This window comes from Primulina huaijiensis, unplaced genomic scaffold (assembly GCF_012295235.1).
Source record: "Primulina huaijiensis isolate GDHJ02 unplaced genomic scaffold, ASM1229523v2 scaffold29509, whole genome shotgun sequence".
NCBI lineage: Eukaryota > Viridiplantae > Streptophyta > Magnoliopsida > Lamiales > Gesneriaceae > Primulina > Primulina huaijiensis.
In genome coordinates this window covers 83354-106684 of record NW_027357014.1, presented here as the reverse complement: position 1 = coordinate 106684, position 23331 = coordinate 83354, and the positions used below count along the sequence as shown (strand labels likewise).

Genomic DNA, 23331 nt, shown 5'->3' with positions numbered 1-23331 from the left:
ATATAGGAAAATTACAATTTATATTATATATTTGTTTCTCGTGATTTCGGTCCTTTATTTTATCAAATTAAATTTTGTTTTGATATATATATTTTTTTGAATCTTTTTGGTCTTTTTATGATGGGACAATGACTTGACAATAATATGATACATAACTAGTGTGACATCAACACTCTCGATAAAAAATGACAAAAATTATCAAAAATTGAAGGACGCGTGATTAAGATATAATTTTTATAGTATAAAAGGCCAAAATTTTAAAAAGACAAACTAAACATTCGGAACAAATCAATTTTATTAAATATATTGCTAAAAATTATTCTGCCTTCAATGACTTGCTAGCATATATATATGCATGTTGAGACCCACTCTTTTTCTAAATACCTTCATAAGTTTTCAGAGATGTAAAGTACTTTTTAGGCTCAAAGCATGCAAAGCATATTCCGAAATAAAAATCAACCAATATTTCTAAATATATTTCTATTAAATAATTATCATTTTCATATTTACAGGTCGGCAACTCCATTTTTTTATATTATCAAATTGTATTTTCTGAAGATAATATATTATATAGAGCGATTCTTCCATGTTTGTATGTGTATGTATACATCGTAGGACAAACTACGACTTATTAATTTGAAACTAAAAGAAACGTGCAAAACACAGCTAAATTTTTTAATTAAATTAAAATTAAAGTGCTGAAGTATAACCTCGTCTACCTATTATAAATAGTACTGGAATGTTTACTCTGAGCTGAACATCAAAATACTAAGCTAGAAAAAAACTCTAGCAAAGTATTCAATTATTAAAAATTAATAAATATGAAAGTTTTTGTTTGGCCTCTCGTAAGTGTTGTTCTTCTTTGTAGTGTACTTGCGAGCGACGCTGCAATTGTAAACTACAGATTTGTGGTATGTTCTAATTTTGTTAGAATATAAAATTATTATTAATCTATTTTTCATCTGATGAATTTATAAATTTAAACAAGTATTTCACAAGAAATTTGATGATATTAATTTGCGATGTTATAATATATTAATTACGTGAAATTTATTATATTTTCATGCATGCTATTTGATTTGCAGCTTCAAGATAAGGAGTACACCAAGCTTTGCGAGAACATAACAATTTTGACTATAAATGGACAATCTCCAGGACCAGCCATTTATGCAAGAAAAGGAGATTTAGTCATTGTTGATCTTATAAATCGTGCTAACCATAATATAACCATCCACTGGTATTAACTTTTTTCACTTATTATATATTAATTAGATCGATCGTTGTTAACTATAAAATAGTGAAAAACCCTAACTCGTCCGGTTGATCCGTTCGACGATATATCGATACATGCGGTAGACTAAGGTTTATAAGTACTTACTAAAACATTTAAAAACCTAGGAGATTCAAACAAAATCAAATGAGATTTATTGCTCCCATATTTTCAAAATATCATTCTTTTTAGCTTAAATTCTAGCAATTCGTTCATTCAATTTGTAAAGATCTTGCGTCCTCACTTCGAGTGGGAAATTTGACCACATCTCTCTACTTGTACGTTTTGATTTGTACAAAAAAAATTAAACCTGTCCACCATTCAAACCAATTCTTTTTTATATATCCTATCCAATATAAAAACTAATGTGTTGATTTTTTTGAAGGCATGGAGTGAAAATGCCAAGATATCCTTGGTGGGATGGCCCCGAATACGTTGCCCAATGCCCCATTAAACCCGGCCAAAGATTTAAGTATAATATTGTGCTCTCCGACGAGGAAGGAACTTTGTGGTGGCACGCACACAATGACTGGTCGCGTGCAACCGTCTACGGCGCACTCATAATCTTACCGGAGGAGGGAGACAGCTATCCCTTCCCTAAACCTGCTGAGGAATTCCCCGTTATAATCGGTACATACTAATTTTTCGTAACAACTTCGAAATCAAGCCTATACGTCCCTGTAATCACTAAAAGCTGTAAGTTTTTACGTTCGCAGGAGAGTGGTGGAAAGCTGATGTGCAGAAAGTTATGGAGGAATTTCTAGCAAATGGAGGTGACCCAAATAATTCTGATGCGTTCCTTCTAAATGGTCAACCCGGCGATCTATATCCGTGCTCGAAACAAGGTTTGTGAGTCACCCAAAAAAAACTTACGTACATGATGGATCCATGAAAGCAAATCTAGTGTAGAAATGATTGACTCCATCATTGTGATGGTGATCTTAAAATTAAACAAATAAGTGGATTTGTAAACATTAAAGTACATACACAGAATTACTCAATCACTTATAATGTTCCACGTAAATATATGCAGATACATTCAGGGTGACGGTGGAATTCGGCAAAACTTACTTGTTCCGTCTGGTGAATTCAATAATGAACAACATCATGTTCTTCAAAATTGCAAACCATAATATCACAGTCGTCGGATCAGACGCAAGCTACACAAAGCACTTAAACAGTGATTACATCGCCATCTCTCCTGGCCAAACCATAGATTTCTTGCTACATGCCAATCAAAAACCTAGTCACTATTACATGGCTGCCCGAGTGTACGCCAGCTCTGGAATTTTTGACAATAGCACCACCACAGGAATCATAGAATATGCCGGAAACTACCCCCCGCCGACGAATATGGTCGTTCCAAAGTTTTTCGACTTCAACGACACTAGTGCGTCGGTGAAATTCACAAATCAGCTCAGAAGCTTGGCCGATAAGAAACACCCCGTTGATGTTCCTTTAGAGGTCGATAAAACTTTATTCTTTACCCTTTCGGTGAATAAACGTAATTGCAGCAACTGCGTCGGGCCGGATGGAGACCGACTTTTGGCGAGTGTGAATAATATAACGTTGTTGCTGCCGAGCATATCGATTCTTGACGCTTATTACTACAATATACCAAGAGTTTACACACCAGACTTCCCTGATTCCCCGCTGTATAAGTTCAATTATACAGGACCTATTACCCCTAATCTAGAGGATCCTCAAAATGGAACTCGTGTGCTTATTCTTGAATATAATACTGATGTGGAACTTGTGTTCCAAGGGACTAATATTGTCGGTGGGATTGATCATCCGATGCACTTACATGGGCATAGTTTCTATGTTGTCGGGTCCGATATAGGAAACTTTGACCCAAAAAAAGATCCTCGGAGGTACAACCTCAAAGACCCTCCTTTAATGGAGACAATTGCCGTTCCAAGGAACGGTTGGACCACCATACGATTCAAGGCAAATAATCCAGGTACTATTGAGAGTGTATTTAATTTACATGAAAACTAATTTTTTGGTCCATTATATTAACTTTCCATTTTTTTGCCGTGGTCCATTAAATTTTAAAGTTTGGTTTTGGGGTACTAAATCTTAATTTTCGATTATTTTGATCAAATTGCTGATGTAACATCGAAAAATGATAGCAATTATATTGGACCAAATAACCTAAAACTAAAAGTTATTGTTCTAAAACTTAAAAACTTAATTGACCAAAATCTAAAATTGGACAACTGAATTGGCTAAAAAATCGTTTTCCCTAATTTATATCACAACATTAGATTGTCTATTTCAGTTTTGAGGTATATATATATATATATTTATATATAATAATTGCAGGAGTTTGGTTCATGCACTGCCATTTTGAGAGGCATGTAAGCTGGGGAATGGGAATGACATTCATAACTAAAAACGGGAAAGGCAGAAATGCTCGGATGGCTCCACCACCTGATGATATGCCTAAGTGCACATAAGGGAAACTTTTGAAATCATTCAAACTCCAATGTTTCTGGTTGCTTATTCATTTTATTTATGTTTTGTCTGAAAATCAATTGTAATATAAAATGTTGTGATGAATAAAAGATTATCCTTTCGTGCATTATATTTCTCTTGAATAAGTGATAACTTGTAAGTCACCACCTTTGTTTTTGCACCAATTAGAAACACTTGCTTACAAGAGAATATTTTCTCTCATATTTTAGGAGAATCAATCTCTTTCGAACCTTGAGTCTGTTTTTAACTATTTTTTATCCACAGGTATATATATATATATAAAGAAAACTTGAGGGGACCAAAAAATTGTATTAAAATATTTCATCAATTATTGGTGTTGACTTAGGATAAACCAAGTTAAATTGCGAGCTAGTAGATTCAAAATCATGAAATGGTTAATGGATCAGTCAATTAATTTCCATATATATATATATATATATAAGAATTAATAGATGTAAAGTTTTCCTGATCATAATCTATACATATTATAAAAGTGTGAACCAATGTCAAATCTATACATATTATTATATTATTTTATATATAAAAGTGTGAACCAAGGTCAAAGTTTTTCTATTGTGTATTGTCAACTTTGTCCTTAGTTTGTACATACAGGAGAAATTAGTGATGATATTTTTGTAAAATCAGTTATTATAATCAAGACAAAATTGTCAAATTACATTTATGCTAGATAATTATCAAGTTGCATGCCAAGAAAGATGAAACTCTAAAATTATTTGATTTTTATTTTCTTGTAGATGAATTGAACAAACTTTTTTCACAAAAAATATTAATTTGAAAAGATTGAAATACCAAAATATATTGATTTTATTTGCTTATAGATGAAGTGAGAAGAATTTTTAACAAAAAAACTTAATTTGAATATTTTTTTCACAAAAAAGTTAATTTGTAGAAGATTAAAATACCAAAATTCTTTGGTTTTAATTGCTTGTAAATAAAGTGAAAATATTTTTTTCACAAAAAACTTAATTTGTATAAGGATATGATGTTAAATATCTTTTATTTTACATTAAGTAAGATTAATTATTTTAAGACGAATAATTAAACTAATGAAGCCAAATAATTAAACTAATTTTCTTGTTGTTTTACCAAGGTTGGTGTAATGAAGAAAGTTCGACATTTAATTGCATTTACAAAATGATACAAGAATTATTATATATAAATATAGATAATCCTAATAAATATTTAGTGAGTATTTATTCTATCTATATTTCTTTATCAAAAAAATAAAGTCGACTAATATTTTTCAAAACCTTGATTTATTACTACAATTTAACGATATAAGATTGCATAAATATATTTGTATTAATTTTATCTATTTTTTTCTTTTTTAAAGGCTATAAACTATAACAATTATTTTTTATGAGATATTCTTGCAATTAACGAATGAGTATTTTTATAAGAGATATATATATGTTGACAAAACATTTACAGCTTTTTGTAAACTTAAAAGATATATCTTTGAATGTAAATTTTTAAAATTATGATATATAAATTTTTATAAAAATTATTCATTAGCATTACTCACTACTTCTCCATAGACAATGTCAAAATTATTTGGTTTTTATTTACTTGTAGATGAAGTGAACAAATATTTTTCACAAAAATATTTGTTTGAATGTGATTTATTTTATTTTGTAGATTTATAATCTTTTGAATGATTTTATCTATGCAAGAAGTTTATATTTAATTTGGTGAGAATGTTTTTGTAAAATCAATTATTATAATGATGTCAAAATTGTCAATCTATGTATGTTAGGTAATGATCAAGTTGTCAAGAAGACTGAAACTCCAAAATTATTTGGTTTTTATTTTCTTGTAGATGAATTGAACATATTTTTTTCCACAAAATATTAATTTGAGAATATTGAAATACAAAAATTCATTGGTTTTATTTGTTTATAGATGAAATGAAAATAATTTTTTCCCAAAACAATTAGTTTGTAAAATATTGAAATACCAAAGTTCTTTTGTTTTATTTGGTTGAAAATATAGTGAATTTTTTTCACCAAAAAAAAAAAACATAATTTGTGTAAGGGCATGATGTTAAATATCCTTTATATTACATGAATTAAGATTATTTAATTTAAAACGAAGAATTAAAATAATGATGTCAAATAACTAAATCATGTGGGTTGGTGTCATGAAAAAGGTTCCACGGTTAATTACATCTCACAAAAATGATACGAAGCATTATCGAATATAGAAGAAAAATGACCTTATAAATATTTCGTGAGTATTTATTCTATCTATATTTCTTTATAAAAAAATCCAACTAATTTTTTTCAAAGCCTTAGTTTATTTTTAAAATTTAACAATATATGGTTGAATACATATAGTTTTACTAATTTTAACTATTTTTCGTCTTTGTAAAGGTCAGAAACTATAACAATTACTTATTTGATGATCTTGCAATTGACGAAAATGTATTTTTTTATATATAAAATATGGATATAAACAAATCGATTATAGCTTATGTAATCTGAAATGACATATCTTTGAAGGTAAAATTTTAAAATTATTATAAATAAATCTTTACAAAAATTTATATTATTCATTAGCATTACTCAATATTTCTGCTTATGATTGATAATAAGAAAGGTCAAAATTATTTGGTTTTTATTTGCTTTTAGATGAAGTGAACATATATTTTTCACAAAATATTAAATTGAATATGATTTGTTTTATTTTGTAAATCTATGATCTTTTGAATGAGTTTATATATGTGAGAAGTTTCAGAAGAAAAAAATTAATATATAAAAATTTAATACTTCCAATAATATAGTATGAAATATAAAAAAAAATATGTTGATCATAATTTTGAATTTTTGTATTCAAATAATATATTGCATAAATCTATTATATCACTAAAAGTTGAACAATTTTTTATAAAATAATATCATATTAATTAAATCATATTTTTCAGTTGTCTAGAAGATGAAATAACCAAAATTCATTGGTTTTATTTGCTTGTAGATTAAGTTAAAAGATTTTTTTTTACAAAAAAGAAACATAATTTGTAGAAGACTGAAATAACAAAATTCTTTGGTTTTATATGCTTGTAGATTAAACGAAAAAAAAAATTTCCAAAAAAAACTTAATTTGTGTGGAGACCTGTAGAAGCATCAAATAGATAAGAATATACATTTCTTCTCAAAATGGAGAAAATGATTTAAATAATTTATAATTGAACACATTCAAAATACAAGAAAAAATTTCAATAACGAAACATTAAGTGAAAAAAGATATCAGTAGATTTCGAACAACAAGAAATTAAAAAGAAAAAAGACGATCATCGATTGTCTCAATTGTAACAATATTGAAATATAAGTAATAGAAGACGATAACAACACAAGAATGAATATTGAGGATAATTAAATTATTGCACAGAAAGATTTTCAGCATCAAAATTATTATTAAAAAAAAGTTGTCCAACAAAAGAATTAAAAAATACAGATATGAGACTGCAAATGATTGATGTCGACAGCACCATAAGATTTGCTAATGAAAATGATGAGAATATTGTTTTTTACACAAAGAAGAAAAAGCTGATGACAAAAAAAAATCGTGAAAGCAATAAAAATTGAAAATATAAAAGAAGAAAACAGTTGACGCAATAATTTAATTTAAAATTTAAAATATATTATCTATATTGTATTTTTAATTTTCATAATTTAAAATTTAAAATATATTATCTATATTGTATTTTTAATTTTCATAAATCAAAAACACATGGTAAAATAAGTGGTCAACGCTATATATTATAATTTTTTCTTCTCTCAAATTTAATTTAATTATTATTATGATATCAATACTATATTTTATTATTTTATTGTTAACAATAAAACAATAGATCAAATATTGAATCTACACAAGACTTATTCACATATTATTATTTATATAAAGTATAATGAATTTCAAATTATATCATTATTGGGTGGACTTGAAATATATCATAATTAACATGAAATACTACTATATATACATGAAATTAGTGGATTTGAAGTTTACGATGTTACTTCACTAAATAACAAAAATACATTTGAATGTATTGAAATCCTTCCGTTAAAGAATAACCTTAGATTTATAACACATAAAATTTTTAAACAAATATCTTTTGCACTCATTTTATAATACTTGTTGTACAAATTATATTACATTGAATTTCCTACGGATAATGTTAAAAGAACAACCAATATATCGTACTGCGATATTTACAAAAATTATATCGTGAGATTTTGTTATTGTCTAATGAGATTTTATATTTAATTTATCATGAGATTTTGATAAATAAAATTTTTGTATTGATTTTTTTGTTTTGTAAGAATTATTGTACAAATTTGGTTGTACATATAGCATTACTCATTTTCTATTGACTAAAATAAAATGAAAATCATTAATATATAATTTTATGTAAATTAATCTCTTCCGATCTATTTTTTTAACAATAATTATTGACAATTGAAATGTATTTTCACAACCTAGTAAACCATAAAAACACCAAACTAAGCAGGAATTAAAAACAAAAAGAAAAGAAAAGGAGTGTTATGTGTGGGGGCATTTCACAGCTTTAATTTATATCCTGTACAGCTAAGAGTGGCGGCTTCTTGGAAACAATTGACAAAATATTGTACAGTCAAACACTGTATTTGTGTTCCTCCTATATGGCCCAGCCATAGAAATTGGATTTCGATCGTGGCTGCGACCGAGGGTATCCTGGAATTTTGTTTAGGACACAATTCATATAAAATCACAAAAATATAATTTATATGAAGAATATAAATGCTTGTTATGTTCTTGTCAAGAGCTAACGGATGATGATTTTTTTTATTTTTTTTTTGAGAAGATTGGTGAAAAGGATTTAAGGGAAAAGGATTTTGTGGGTTTCTATAATGTTTGTTTGGTGGACATGTTCTGTGTAAAATATTATTTATTTTATTAATTAAATTAATAAGGAGATATTAGTAATTTCACGGAAAAAGAGGGGGCCATGACCCGTTCTTATATGAGTCTGGCCCTGACTGCAACTTCAATTTTCTGGGGAATTCGATCGATTCATATTCAACATATCTTGGAAAATTACTTGTCCTAAAATATTTACGAGAACAGAATATAATAGAAGCAAAAGCTCTTTTATTATTTCTTCGCATTTATATCACATTTAATTGACGGGGTGAAATCTTGAAAAACTCCCAAAAAAAAAAAAAAATCCACACAAACTCGAATACCAAAACTAAAAAAAATATATCAAAATACAATATTCTCAAATATCTAGAATACAAGCTGGAATCTATAATATATCATTCCGCAGCTACAGAATTTCTCAGTTTCATCCATGTCGATCGATGATGATCAACACTTGGGCATATCGAGAGGTGGTGGCAGCATTTTCTCATTTGGGCCTTTACCATTTTTAACAATGAATGTCATCCCCATTCCCCAGCTAACATGCCGTTCGAAATGGCAATGCATGAACCAAACTCCTGCAATGTTTATGTATTAGTCAAGCATATTTTAGGACAAATAAATAGTATGTATGTATGTATGTATATACAATACCATGTATGCATATGTAAATATGTGTACCTGGATTGTTTGCCCTGAATCGTATCGCCGTCCACCCGTTCACCGGAACCGCGATGGTTTCCATCAATGGAGGGTCCACGAGATTATAATTCAAAGGATCGGTGCTTTTGTTAAAGTTCCCCAATCCCGAGCCAACCACGTAAAAACTGTGTCCATGTAAGTGCATCGGGTGATCGACACCCGAAACTGTGTTTGTTCCTTGAAAGACAAGCTCCACAACGGAATCATATTCAAGAATATTTACGTCTGTTCCATTTTCAGGCGTCCACAAGAGTTGAGGCACAAACTGTTGCGTGTAATTATACGGGAAAGGTGGATTATCAGGAAAGTCAGTCTCGTAGATGCCACTGATACGCTCGTAATAAGCTTGAAGGATGTCAATTTTCGGCAAAACCAAGGTTACGTTATTCACACTTGCCAAGAACCGACCCCCGTTCGGCCCGGCACACGAATCATTCGGGCAAGATCTTGTATTGATCGAAATAGTAAAGAACAGTGTATCCGTGACATTTAAAGGGACATCGACAGGGTACTTTTTATTAGCTAAACTTCTCAGCTGCCTCGTAAAATTAACGGATGCAGATGTGTCGTTGAACTGGAAAAACGTCGGAAGCAACGGTGTCGGTGGTGGGGTGTAATTTCCGACGTATTCTATGATTCCGGTTGTGGTGGTGTTGTCGTAAAATCCGGCGCTAGCGTAAACTCGAGAGGCCATGTAATAGTGACTAGGTTTTTGATTGGCATGTAGCAAGAAATCAATGGTTTGGCCCGGGGAGATTGTGATGTAATCGCTGTTTATCGGCTTTGTATAGCTTGCATCCGATCCGACAACCGTGATATTATGGTTTGCGATTTTGAAGAACATGATGTTGTTCATTACAGCGTTTATCAGACGTACTAAATATGTTTTGCCGTATTCCACTTTCATCTTGAAGGTATCTACATTTACATAAACATTATAGTTAATTGTTCTATACATTAAATTTTTAAGACAATGTATGCGGTTATTGAAGCACAAACCTTGTCTTGAGCACGGGTATAGGTCGCCAGGCTGTCCGTTTATAAGGAATGCATCGGATACATTTGGGTCGCCTCCGGTTCGTAGGAATTCCTCCATAACTTCTTGCACATCACTCTTCCACCAGTCTCCTGTACGTATCCACAATCTTAAGACGTTCAGTGATCACTCGCAACCGATAAAAACACCGAAAAGCACGAAAAATTATAAATATTTAAGAGATTATAATTCCGAACGTGCCTAGTAAAATGGGGACTTCAGCATAAGGCTTTGGGAACGGATATTGGTCTGCCTTCTTTGGTAATATCACGAGTGCACCGTATACTGTCGCACGTGACCACTCACTGTGTGCGTGCCACCATAGAGTACCTTCCTCGTCAGAAAGCACGACGTTTTGCCTGAACCCTGTGCCTGGAGTAATAGGACATTGAGTCACATACTCTGGACCATCCGACCAGGGATATCTTGGCATTTTCACCCCATGCCTGAGACAATTAAAATAATATGTAATCATTTTAATTTATTATCTGTATCACGATCGAGCAATTAGTGTAGTGTATATAGACAGACATAAGTATAAAATCAGTGGAATTAGTTATTTAATTTCATACCAGTGAATTGTTATATTATGATTAGCTCGATTATACACGTCAACAATGACTAAATCTCCTTTTCTTGCATAAATGGTTGGCCCTGGAAATTGTCCATTTATTGTCAAAATGGTCTTGTTGCTGCAAAGCCGGGAGTACGATGCGTCTTGAAGCTGCAAATCACGTACATTTTCAAGAATTCGCACTTGATTAGCTTCAAAAACATATATATTTTCTTGATCATGAAGATTAATCTCGTCGAAATTTAACAACTTCTAATTACCTTGAACTTGTAACGACGAACCAATGCATCGCCCTGTCGTATGCTACAAAGAAGAAGAAGAATGACGACATTGAAATACAAGAGAAAGATCCTCATTTCCAAAAAAAAAAATCTTTTTCGGAGTAAATGTATGTTTATTTTCGATCGAGTTACTTTGTTCTTCAAGTTGGTGTTAATGATTTAGTTTTTATAAGGATATATATATATATGGTACTTGATAATTATATATTGATCAACCATGGCTGCCGTCTGTTCACTTTTTATTTCAAAATATCTAAAACGTGACCAACCATGAATGACAAATATAAAAATAAAAAGAGTAGCTAGGTCTCATGTGAGACCGTCTCACGGATATTAATCTGTGAGACGGGTAAACCCTACTGATATTCACAATAAAAAATAATACTCTTAGCATAAAAAGTAATACTTTTTTATTGGTGATTCAAAAAAGAGATCTGTCTCACAAAATAAGATATTTGAGACCATCTCATACAAATTTTTTTCAAATAAAAATATAATGGTGAAAACAAAAGCCATCGTACCTAAAAAAAAAAAAAAAGGAGACAAACATGTGATATAAGGGAGACAGGTGGGGTGGTCCGGAAAATTTAGCATATAATAATAATAATTAATCGAAGGCTATATAGCTAGGCTATCGAGTGGACATGATTCCCCAATATACATTGTTTATATATTTCACTGGACCGACGGATAGACGTGTTTGTAAAACTTTTTTTTATAAATATTTTAATTTATATTTAAATATGGGTAAAATTATAATTAAAAAAATTAATTAGGGTTATACTGCAATTTTTAATGATAAAATAAAAAATATATAATTCAGTTAAATTCGAATATTTTTCTATTGATTTAAAGACAAAGGAAAAAAAAGAAGCTTTATTCTCATAAATATTGTATTAATTAATTAATGTGCTCGCCATATTTTATTCTAGCATTAATTTACTTTTCGTAGAAAACTGTAATTTGCTTTATAAAAAGTTGCATCGAGGTTAGGTGAAGGCAATCAAGTGTTGGCTTAGATTTCAAAGGTTAAAACTTGCAATTATTCCAAAATTATATATTATTCCAGCTCTTAGCAGCCTCAATATAATATACATTTAATCTTTTGGCAGTAGGTTACCTTTATCTGGCCATGTTCTTTGATGTATTAATTATAATTCAGTTAATTATAATTAATCCATTCATCATTTGTATGTTACCCATATGGGGTCGTGTTTGATATCTGTTGAGTTATAAATCATGATCACGTATATATACATCACGGTTGAATAAGTCAACATGGTTTATCCAATTAGCACATGTGTCATGTATTGAGTTGATAAAGACACTATCTGTACATGTGAGTAACATAAACAAAACCCCGTAAAATATATTAGATCGGAATACCCGATTTCAATTAGGAGCATTCGTGCATGATGATGTAACAATCCAATACGTATAAAGAAACGTCGTACTTAATTATGAATTTTACCGATTTCAATTAGGAGCATTCGTGCATGATGATGTAACAATCCAATACGTATAAAGAAACGTCGTACTTAATTATTAATTTGGTAAAATTCATATAAAGCCAACAACATAAATTCGGACAGCAACACGGGATATCTTCCAAGGCTGCTAAAGACTTTTCTTACACTGCAATATTTCAAGTCAAAGTCATCGGTTTCACTATTAATTCATGCGCATATTATATTAATCCATATTTCAAAAAAAAAAACTTCTTACTCGTCAACTTTTTTTTTTTTACAAGGAAGGGGACACCCACAATAAACATCTAACATAATATTACTCTTCTACAAGAGCCAATTCTCATCTTGTCTTTGTCGATGATGTCTTGTAAACCTGTGGGAGGATTCCATATGATTTTGTAACCTCTTTCGTATTTCAAGGCAGCCTTATTTTGTTCTCTATAGATGTGGTTGACTCTTACTTTCCAATTCTTACTCGTCAACTTTATCCATTACATTATATCATGCATTTTGCATATGATTTAAATAAATTATATATGTTGAGAAAACGTAAGAATAGATGAGAAAAAGTGGAGTTTATAATATGAAGATTAAGTGGTTAGGTGCAAATCCACCTTCATATTATAACTATTATTACTACATTATTATATATAACTTTATTATTTTACTTAATTACTAAAATAATTATTCGGTAGTTCTGTTCATACCTCATGCATGTTCTAATTAATAATTTTCATGACTCTGTCGGTGCGTTAATGTGCATATAAAAATTTTCAAACAATTTTCTAACTTTTTTTAAAGAAATTTTTTCATTGTTTGTTGAGCTCTCAACCTTAATTAACAGTATTAAAATATATATATTGTAAAATCCAAGATTTTTCAATCGTGATAATATTTTTGTAATTTAAATATGCTAGGATTATTCAATCTTTGGGTATCTATCTCATTATTTAAGATGTAAGATTGCAAGATTATCTAAAGTTGTGTGGATAATTATATCATGTACAATATTTTTGAGCTCAAGATTTAAGATAATATTGTGTATATATTTTGAACTTGGGATAAATAAATAGACCATGATCTAAGAAATTGAATAAGAAATTTTTGGATATAAGCAGGTAAATTTTTTAGATATAAAATCAAAGTTGGAAAGATTATACCAGATAGAGATCTAAGATTTGAGATGATGTAGATTTTTACCAGATAAAGATCTAAGATTTGATATACCTGGATAAATATTATAACAGATAGAGTTATAAGATTTGAGATGATTTAAATATTTGGATAAGAATAATGTAATAGATAAGATATGATAATTATCTTATATTCAAGTTTGATTCGAAATTCAAAACGCGAAGATAATACACTATCAGGATAGCAGTCACCTCCCTATAAATAATTGAAGCTCTCATTCAGAATTTACACCTCAATTTTCAAGTTCTCTCCATTATTTTCGAAATTCCTCTCCAAAAATTCTGCACGAGTCATCAAAATTCTGTCCAAGTTCAAAAATTTGTTTCTCTCTCTCAGGTAGTCGGAATCCGATCTCCACCGTTCAGAATGTGCTTCCATATGTTTCAAATAACATATCCAAATTTTGGTAAAATCCGACGGTTAGTTTTTTATTTATAGCCTTCGTAAGAAAACTGCTCAAATTTTAGGCGAGAAACAGCATACCTACGGTTTTCGTACATTAGCAGGTCAAAACAAATCCGAAGCCGATCTCCACCGTTCATAATTTATTTGACGTACTTGTGAACGTACTGTCCAAGTTTGAGTCCGATCCAACGGTGCAATAAAGCGCAAGAAATTTTTCAAGACGGCTGATTTTTCGGTAGATGTGTTGCTGCGTTTTCGAAGTGTCGGTTGGGTGATTCTTCTATAGTTTCGAATTCTTCATGTTTTCTTCCAGGTCTAATGTAAGTGGGCTTGTTTTAAATCCATAATTTTGGTTATGTGTTTTCTTGTTTTGGAAAAATTCGGTCGAGCACCGTCATTCTGTCTCTATGTTTTTTAAAATTTTGGTACGTTTACGTGTGCACTGTGAGGATTCCCTAAAAATGGGTGGAATTCTAACATATGGCCCTTCACGGTGGGATAGAACCGTTTTATGGCCTCGTCCCCTTATAGGATTAAAACTTAGGGACTGATATCAGTAAACCATAGAAGGTGGAAAAATCGCAGTGCTGTTGTGATATGAATATGATGATACGTTATGAAAAGCATGATATGTTTATGTGTTATTTTCGAAAATTGTGTAAATATTTTTATGTTGTGCTCGAATGGCCCCCACTTACTGAGTGACTACCATATCACTCACCCCTTACTCTACCCTCTCCAGATAAATCAGAAGAAGAAATAGAGAAAGAAGAATCATACTCCAGTTTTTGGGCTGATAGTGGACGCATGAAGAATTTTAATTAAGAATATGTTCTTGTGAGTTTTTAATTCTAGTTATAAACGCTTCCACAGATTTTTATCGCTTTCAGAATCTATGTTGTAAAGACAATCTTATGATTGATTATGAGTAATAAACTGGTTTTGGTTTATACTATACTACGAGGCTTTTTGTTTTCAATTGTGTGGTTGTAAAACAACTCCGGTGTCGACTAACCCCGGTCTCGGGGCGTGACATATATGGAATTTTAAAAGAGCCTAAAATTAGAGTATTAAGCGTTTTTACTTCGATTTCAATCTTAGAAAAATTAAAAATGATTTGTAATTACCGTAGCCAAATTAACATAAAACTTCTTCAATTTTGTTTTAGAAAAAAAAATCTTTAAAACCCATTTAAAATTAATTATTATTTTCCTATCCAAAATCATCATATATATGTATATGATCAGTCTTCAAAAATAATCAACATTAGTCAGCCCTTATCTTGAGGAATTAATAACACACTAATTAATGAGGTTTCGACATATATCGATCGTCTTCGGGGTTTTTTTTAAAAAGAAATAATTGCCTTTAAATAGAAATGGTGGTCATTTTCACACCATAACCAATATTAATGAATGATCATTGTTAAGATTAGAACTTAGAACTAACTCAACTCCAAAAGTTAGTTCAAGGGAGGAGGATTATCCAGTTCATATATGCAACTTTCAGGTTATTTATCCAACCGATGTGGGACAACTAACACACACCCCTCACGTTCAGGACTGAACATTTGGAGCGTGAAATTTACAAATGACCTAACTATGGGTAGGACGGGTGGCCTAATTATAGGCAGTCCAACACATAACGGTGGAACCTGAGCTCTGAAACAATATTAGAGGAAAAAGATGAAAGAAGGAAAAGTTTTCCATTGTCTACCATTGATGGTCAAAACCAACAAAATTGATACGAATGGAAATCCATTGGAATTGATTTTTCAAGAAATATAAAAGAGAGACAATATTATAGCAGCCGTGATCTGTCCACTGTTTTTGATTATTCAAACCCAGGACTTGTTTATAAATACTAGCTAGCCAAAGTATGTAATTAAATCATAACAATAGCTTAACACAAATAATTTAGCATAATCGCAGAATTTATTTAAGAAACATAGCCAAAAAAGTGTTCTTTTTTCCCCTTTTTTGAAGCAAAAAATTGGAAGTTGGTAGCTAAGATGAAAGCTTTGATATTTCATGTTATAATATGTGTAATTCTTCTTTGTGGCGTATTGCCTAGCCAAGCCGCAGTCCGTCGCTATAAGTTCGAGGTATTTTTTTATTTCACTTTTAAAATATTTCGTATGGTGAAAACTTTATATAGATGGTTTATATTTTTATTATATCATTTCATATGATGCAAAAAAAATAATATATGTTGATGGTTTATATTTTTATATTAATTCAAGCTCAAAATTTGTGAAGCCAACTCAAAGTCCGAATTTTATGATGTCTGCCTGAAACGTTGAAGACTGTTTTATGGTTGAACTCCATCAATAATTCATTCTTAATTAATTATCAAATTCTTTTAATAAATACTTCAATGATAGGGAAAACTACATTGTTGGTCCGATATATAAAGTGAACATTTTTTATCATTTTTTGTCTCTTCATCACTCAATTCACGGTTTTGTACAATAATTTACATTTTTTTTCAAATTTTGATCTTTTTCACTGGGATGGTAATGTAGCGTCGGAAAATAGTCACATGGTATCGGAAAATACTAACGTGACATCGGAGATTGCTGACATGGCAGATGTCACGTCAGCACTTCGATAAAAAATGACTAAAATTAAAAAAAAAATTAATGGACTTAAATCATAATTCGATAACATGACCAAAAATGGAAAATGTGTGAGTTACGTTACCAAAAATTTAATTTCCCTTCGATAATGGGTTCAACTTGAAAAATTATTTACTTTCACAATATTTTCCATAAATATACTTTCTGGTTTATTCCGAAATTGTTTGGCCTTAATTTTGTTGGTATTAAGTCCGTTGGAGTTGGATAATTTTAAATCTAAATCGACCAATTAAAGAACCTTTCTGGGTGTAATTTTCTTGTTTTCCTCAAATATTCTTAATTTCGTTCAACTTCACGTAAAAGTTTTACGAATGCGGAGATTAATACTAATATACAATTTTGTTTTCCATTTTTTTAACTCTTTTACAGCTGAGGAATACTTCATACTCCAGGCTTTGCAGCAACAAGACCATCCTCACGATAAATGGACAATTTCCGGGGCCAACTATCTATGCGAGAAAAGGAGATTTGGTCATTGTCGATGTTTATAATCTAGCAGATCACAATATAACCATTCACTGGTACACATGAATTTTCTCTGCCAAACATGTTATACGGTTGCAGTAATCTAATCCAATGGAATATCTAAAACTGTGTTTATGTTCGTTTCAGGCATGGAGTGAAGCTGCCAAGGTATCCATGGTCAGACGGGCCCGAATACGTAACACAGTGCCCCATCAGGCCCGGTACTAAATTTACGCAACGGGTCGTTCTCTCTGACGAGGAAGGAACCCTGTGGTGGCATGCACACAGCGAATGGTCGAGGGCCACCGTGCTAGGTGCTCTCGTTATTTTACCACAGAAGAGAGACGACTATCCATTCCCCAAACCTCATGCTGAAGTTCCCATCATATTAGGTACGTACATACCAAAGAAATATAAACCTCATTATATAAATCCCAAAAAGGAGACAAAGAAATGGGTAATTAGTAATGGTTTTGAATGTTGGGGAATATAGGAGAGTGGTGGAAAAGTGATGTGCAGCAAGTTATGGAGGAATTCCTACGAACCGGAGGCGACCCAAATGTTTCCGATGCTTTCCTTATAAACGGCCAGCCGGGTGACCTATACCCGTGCTCTAGACAAGGTTAGTCATCTCGTACAAGATCATGATTTTTTAGTGAGAAGCTTAGAAAGGTTAATTATGAGGGTTCCATATATATAAATATATATAGTAATGCATATTGATTATTAGATATAATCACAATATATGTTAAATGCAGATACATTCAAGGTGACAGTGGAATATGGCAAAACATATTTGTTCCGAATGGTTAATGCAGTGATGAACAACATTATGTTCTTTAAGATCGCGAACCATAATATCACAGTGGTTGGATCCGACGGAAGCTACACAAAGCCGATAAACAGCAATTACATCACCATCTCCCCGGGGCAAACCATAGATTTCTTGCTGGAAGCTAATCAAAACCCGAGCCAGTATTACATGGCTGCTAAGGTTTATGCCAGTGCCGGGCTTGTTGACAACACAACCACCACAGGAATCATAGAATACGCCGGGAATTACACTCCACCTTCCTCGTTGATTCTTCCAACTTTCCCCAGAGTCAACGACACGCTGGCATCCGTCACATTCACCAACCAGCTCAGAAGTTTAGCCAACAAAAGATACCCTGTTGATGTCCCTTTAAATATCACAGATAAATTGCTGTTTGCTATTTCAATCAACACACGGCCATGTCCAACTGAAAGCCCGTGTGCTGGACCGAGTGACAACCGGTTACTTGCAAGTGTCAATAACATAACCTTGGTACTGCCGAAAGAAGCCATTCTTCAAGCGTACTACAAGCATATCGGCGGAGTTTATGAGGCTGATTTTCCTGATAATCCGCCTTTTCAGTATAATTATACAGAAGATATAGTCCCTGGTCTCCTGTGGACGCCTGAAAATGGAACCGACGTAAATGTTCTGGAGTATAATTCTACTGTGGAGCTTGTTTTCCAGGGAACAAACATAGCCGGAGGCGTGGATCATCCAATGCACTTACATGGATACAGTTTTTACGTCGTTGGATCGGGATTTGGGAACTTTAACAGAAGCAGGGATCCTTTGAACTATAATCTCGTAGATCCTCCGTTGATGGAAACTATTGCGGTTCCAAGAAACGGATGGACGGCCATACGATTCCGGGCAAATAATCCAGGTACATTTGCGGCACAAAAACACACACAAACTTGTGCATATATATGCATATACACGACGACAGTATGCGTATATCATTCATCATCAAATTTGCATGATATTTTTATTACAGGAGTTTGGTTCATGCATTGCCATTTCGAACGACATGTAAGCTGGGGAATGGGGATGACATTTATTGTTAAAAATGGAAAAGGCCCAAACGAGAAAATGCTGCCGCCGCCTCCGGATATGCCTAAGTGTTGATGATCCACGAGAAGCTAGCTGCGAAATTACATAGCCATGGAATCTTTATATAATTATGTTCTGAATTAGGTTTATTTAAGTTAATTTAACTCAAAAACTTGCTGAAGAATACATTTATATATATTGTTTACTGAGTGCGTTTATATTTTTAATAGTGTCGTATATTTGGTGGATCAATGAAATATTGTTCACCAGCTGATATGAACAAGTAAATAAAATTAATGTTTTAGACATTTTTACTATTAAACTTAACAGTAGTTATTCTTCAATGTTTTACTTCATATAATTTGATTTTGAAATTTTTGAATATTAAAGAATCTCTTAAAGATTTAACAAGTTTTAATATAAAACATGAGCAGATCGATGATCCTATGAAAAAAATGAAAGAGACAGTATTAGTGAAAACTGATGGTTAATATTCAAGTCAGACCAATAAGATCATAGAGTACAACAGTATTTCAAAATTATATATATTGATTTATATAATTTTATAAAATATAAGTTTTTCAAGTTATTTTGTAAAACGAATAAATATATACTCTATCATATTTGAAATTGGCACTTATTTAACTTTTTTAAACATAAAAAAAATTAAAAGTAATTAAATTTGTCATGTTGTTATCCGACTTATACATATTTTTCGTATTACGTTGAAATTTCGATGATTAATAAACTTTGGAACTTTCCTCAAATATAATAAAATGATGATTAGTTGATGGCTTATTATGACTTGGTCCAATTTGTCAGACATCGGAATGGAAACTTTTAGGCTGCCAACTAACCTTTCCACGTACTGTGCAATAATAGAAGTGAAATATTTTAAAATTTTTAAAATACAGAATACTTGCGAAATTCGTGGGCGAAAGGAAAACGAATTCTGACCCATTGTTTTCATATTTATTTTATTTGGTGACGAGCTCGGATTCCTTATTTAAAATATATTTTAATTTTTATCTTGCACATCAAAATATATTACCATAACCTTTAAAAATACATGTAATTTTGTTAACATCCAGGGAGTCGCTGGAGCAAATATTTCTATTCAGACGTTATTTATGTAATCGGTAATATCTCAACCCGACACTCTTACAGAGGTTCCAAACATCATCCACAAGATGGCACACAATACTCCAACTAAAGAAAAACATATAAAACCATTTATAGATTTGCCAGAAATCCTTGAACTTGCTGAGGTGTTGCCTGTCGCAACGTTCATGTTCCTGGCGTTTAGACGTATCCTACTGAAGCTAGACATTCGTTCGAAAGCTCTATTTACCAAAGCATTCTCAGAAGCCGAAGCAGGAGTAGTTGGTATGGACTCCACAAAAGCCCACAGAGCTGACGAGAACCGAGAGTCTGTACTATCATCCTGTTTGTTGTTTTGGTTTTGATATGCTCCGGTGGTAAAGTTTATAATATCGCCATGGTTATGGTTATGAATCGGATTTTGATGGATCAAACCTAAAAGTTTAAAACTAACAAAATTAGCATACAGTTTGATACTAGTACATTGGAAGAAGAGCTCTTCAAGGTGGGCTCAAACTCCCCCGTTTCCACTCGGGCACGAGAGTTTTTGCCATTTGGAAGATGACATGGTCTTCCCATACCATCCATCTGAGCAAGAGCTCGATGAGATTAGTAAATATAGATAAAAAAAACGTAGTGTATCTTGTAAAGTTGGAGTAAATCACATATACACATGCAGCTTCTCAAAATTGAACTTTGCAATAGTTTTGGTACCTGATGTTGAGGAACTAACTAACATTTGATTTGCTTCTGTCGTAGTGAAATTATCGCATCTTTGCTCATCTGTCCACTGGTAATTCACTGTTCCATTCTCGAGATTGTTGGAAAACGAGCTTGAGACCGGGTCCATCGCAACATTTCCATAATAATTCCCTTGTAGTTGTGAATTCTGACCAGACTCAACATGCCCCATTTCATCAAAGAACAATGCCGCATCTTGGTACTGGTCAATCTCGCCCCAATAATCAAACTCGTCAAACTGCAGATTCTCCAGATTATCAACTGGTTCAACAAGATTTCGCAAAGTTGGTTCCGAACCAATCAGATCATTGATCTCAAGAAAGTCCTCTTCAGTCAAACAACGCTCTTGCCCACTAAGACTTTGAGAAGTGACCTCAGGCGCCTCATTTAGTAATTGAGTAATGTCAGACTGTGCAAAGTCAAAGCTAGCTTTTGCATTAGGTTGCTGGGTACATGGTTGGAGAAATGGAGAAGCCATATCTTTTGAAGTATGCTCCACTGAGGAACTCTGATTTTCCAACTCACCAAGAAACTGATCAAGAGAAAATCCAAAATCAGCTGAATGAGGTGGAACTAGCACAGAATCATTTGCCACTTGATTCAAGATTTCCTCAAGCTCATCTACTGGTGAACAGGGTTGACAATTAACAGTTTTTGGATCATCAACTAGCTCGGTGTCACTAGGTCGCTTCATCGAGTTGTCCCCGTCAATTTGGTAATGAACATCAAGATCATCTTCAACCCAGTCCTCTTCCCTGAAAGGTGCACCATATTGCTCACCATTTTTTGGACCAGGTCCACTTTTTTTGTATAACTTATATAGTGCATAGTAATCCTGCACATTCTCGCATCTTCCCAGCTCCTTTTCGTCCATGGTATATTCATGCATCACCCAATCAGTCCGTTTTCCACTAGGTGCACGACCTCCATAGAAGACCAGAGTCTTCTTTATCCCCACGGAACGAGATTTATACATGATAACACGGTCTTTCCCTGTGGCTTTCCAATAACCATGCCTCGTCGCTCGGTTCGACCTCGCTCCATTTGGATATTTCCTATCTCTAGGACTAAAGAAAAACCACAGCCTGTCACCAGTTTTCAGCTTTGATAACCCTGTATATCAGATACATGAAATGTCAGTAAATCAAGCTACAAAAATTAATGACTAAATCAAAATTCCTAACATAATTAAAGGGCGTAGAATTAAAATTCAACCCTCAAAAACATCTGCTCTCACACATAAAAGTGTGGAAAAATTACTGAAACTGAGATTTCGGACTGAATTAAGCACTTGGAGCCACATATCATACTTCTGCGTATTTCTAAAAACGAAGGTATAAGTCCAAAATCAAAGCGACTTCTCAGTGTAACAAAATATGCAGGATCAAGAACTTGTGACTAAATCATTCAAAATTTGTTAAGTAACATCACCAATTAGTTTTTTTTTTAAAAAAAAAAAAAAACTCAACCCATTTAATTAAACACTACAGCCATCGAAATTTCATCCGAATTTCATATTTTTATTGGCTATATTACAATGTCGGATCACATTCAAGAGAAACGTATTGTTAAAACAGAAACACAGTTACAGCTATCTCCCAACAAAACAGAAATTTCAAACTACAAATTTTCGACTTAAACAAAAATCAGCACCACAAAAATCGCATTTTGATCTGTTAACAAACAAAACAAACAAAACCGCAAAACCCCAATCGGTTAGGATTATCATCAAGTAATCTGCCCAATAATCATAAAAATCGAAAGACCCGGAAGACAAATCAAGTCAACGATTTTCAGCAATCAAGAAAAAGAATCGTACCCGGCAACTCCTCGGGGTCCCACTTGTAAACATCGGTTTCTCCGATTACATCATCACGGTATCGTTTCCGGCAGATCTTCCCTTTGAGATAGAAAACCACCAACTCTTCATCTGTGGGGTGGAATCTGAATCCCGGAGGAAACATGCTCCCGTTCCCAAAACAATCCATATTCACTTTAATCTTAATATCCAAAATTATACGAATAAATAAAAATCGAAAGGGTCTTTGATCAGTGTGAACAGGGAAAACCTAGAGGTCGATGTTGGGGGAAAAGGGCGAGAAATGGGTGGATTTGGGAAAACATAATTCTTAAAAATACAAATCGTGATTGAAATTTCTTGGAAATTTGGCTTTATCATAGAGA

At 32.3% G+C, this 23331-nt stretch overlaps 4 protein-coding genes across 4 annotated transcripts; 2 read left to right on the top strand and 2 right to left on the bottom strand.

Moving 5' to 3' along the window:
• The first annotated feature begins 768 nt into the window (after positions 1–768).
• LOC140967884 (laccase-14-like) lies at positions 769–3940 on the top strand. Its single transcript, XM_073428655.1, has 6 exons — positions 769–911; positions 1086–1237; positions 1656–1900; positions 1987–2115; positions 2304–3233; positions 3599–3940. The coding sequence occupies exons 1-6, from the start codon at positions 822–824 to the stop codon at positions 3730–3732; spliced, it is 1680 nt and encodes a 559-aa protein (XP_073284756.1). The 5' UTR covers positions 769–821; the 3' UTR covers positions 3733–3940.
• Positions 3941–8880: 4940 nt separating this feature from the next.
• Positions 8881–11459, bottom strand: LOC140967882 (laccase-15-like). Its single transcript, XM_073428652.1, has 6 exons — positions 11247–11459; positions 10985–11136; positions 10614–10858; positions 10376–10504; positions 9356–10294; positions 8881–9252 (listed from the first exon to the last, which is right to left on the bottom strand). Exons 1-6 carry the CDS (start codon positions 11340–11342, stop codon positions 9122–9124), a joined length of 1692 nt encoding a protein of 563 aa, XP_073284753.1. The 5' UTR covers positions 11343–11459; the 3' UTR covers positions 8881–9121.
• Positions 11460–16232: 4773 nt separating this feature from the next.
• Positions 16233–19542, top strand: LOC140967883 (laccase-14-like). Its single transcript, XM_073428654.1, has 6 exons — positions 16233–16439; positions 17343–17494; positions 17586–17830; positions 17932–18060; positions 18197–19138; positions 19250–19542. Exons 1-6 carry the CDS (start codon positions 16347–16349, stop codon positions 19378–19380), a joined length of 1692 nt encoding a protein of 563 aa, XP_073284755.1. The 5' UTR covers positions 16233–16346; the 3' UTR covers positions 19381–19542.
• An 868-nt stretch (positions 19543–20410) lies between these two features.
• Positions 20411–23331, bottom strand: LOC140967892 (NAC domain-containing protein 17-like). Its single transcript, XM_073428662.1, has 3 exons — positions 22967–23331; positions 21121–22260; positions 20411–20841 (listed from the first exon to the last, which is right to left on the bottom strand). The coding sequence occupies exons 1-3, from the start codon at positions 23133–23135 to the stop codon at positions 20453–20455; spliced, it is 1698 nt and encodes a 565-aa protein (XP_073284763.1). The 5' UTR covers positions 23136–23331; the 3' UTR covers positions 20411–20452.

Excerpts from the sequence above, each read along its gene's own strand:
- LOC140967884 (XM_073428655.1), top strand. The coding sequence starts at position 822 with ATGAAAGTTTTTGTTTGGCCTCTCGTAAGTGTTGTTCTTCTTTGTAGT. Across the intron at positions 912-1,085 it reads TTGTAAACTACAGATTTGTG|CTTCAAGATAAGGAGTACAC; the intron begins GTATGTTCTAAT and ends TTTGATTTGCAG. Across the intron at positions 1,901-1,986 it reads GGAATTCCCCGTTATAATCG|GAGAGTGGTGGAAAGCTGAT; the intron begins GTACATACTAAT and ends TTACGTTCGCAG.
- LOC140967882 (XM_073428652.1), bottom strand. The coding sequence starts at position 11,342 with ATGAGGATCTTTCTCTTGTATTTCAATGTCGTCATTCTTCTTCTTCTT. Across the intron at positions 11,137-11,246 it reads TTCGTCGTTACAAGTTCAAG|CTTCAAGACGCATCGTACTC; the intron begins GTAATTAGAAGT and ends CGTGATTTGCAG. Across the intron at positions 10,859-10,984 it reads CATAATATAACAATTCACTG|GCATGGGGTGAAAATGCCAA; the intron begins GTATGAAATTAA and ends TAATTGTCTCAG.
- LOC140967883 (XM_073428654.1), top strand. The coding sequence starts at position 16,347 with ATGAAAGCTTTGATATTTCATGTTATAATATGTGTAATTCTTCTTTGT. Across the intron at positions 17,495-17,585 it reads CACAATATAACCATTCACTG|GCATGGAGTGAAGCTGCCAA; the intron begins GTACACATGAAT and ends TGTTCGTTTCAG. Across the intron at positions 17,831-17,931 it reads TGAAGTTCCCATCATATTAG|GAGAGTGGTGGAAAAGTGAT; the intron begins GTACGTACATAC and ends TGGGGAATATAG.
- LOC140967892 (XM_073428662.1), bottom strand. The coding sequence starts at position 23,135 with ATGGATTGTTTTGGGAACGGGAGCATGTTTCCTCCGGGATTCAGATTC. Across the intron at positions 22,261-22,966 it reads GGACCCCGAGGAGTTGCCGG|GGTTATCAAAGCTGAAAACT; the intron begins GTACGATTCTTT and ends TCTGATATACAG. Across the intron at positions 20,842-21,120 it reads AGTTAGTTCCTCAACATCAG|GTTTGATCCATCAAAATCCG; the intron begins GTACCAAAACTA and ends TTAAACTTTTAG.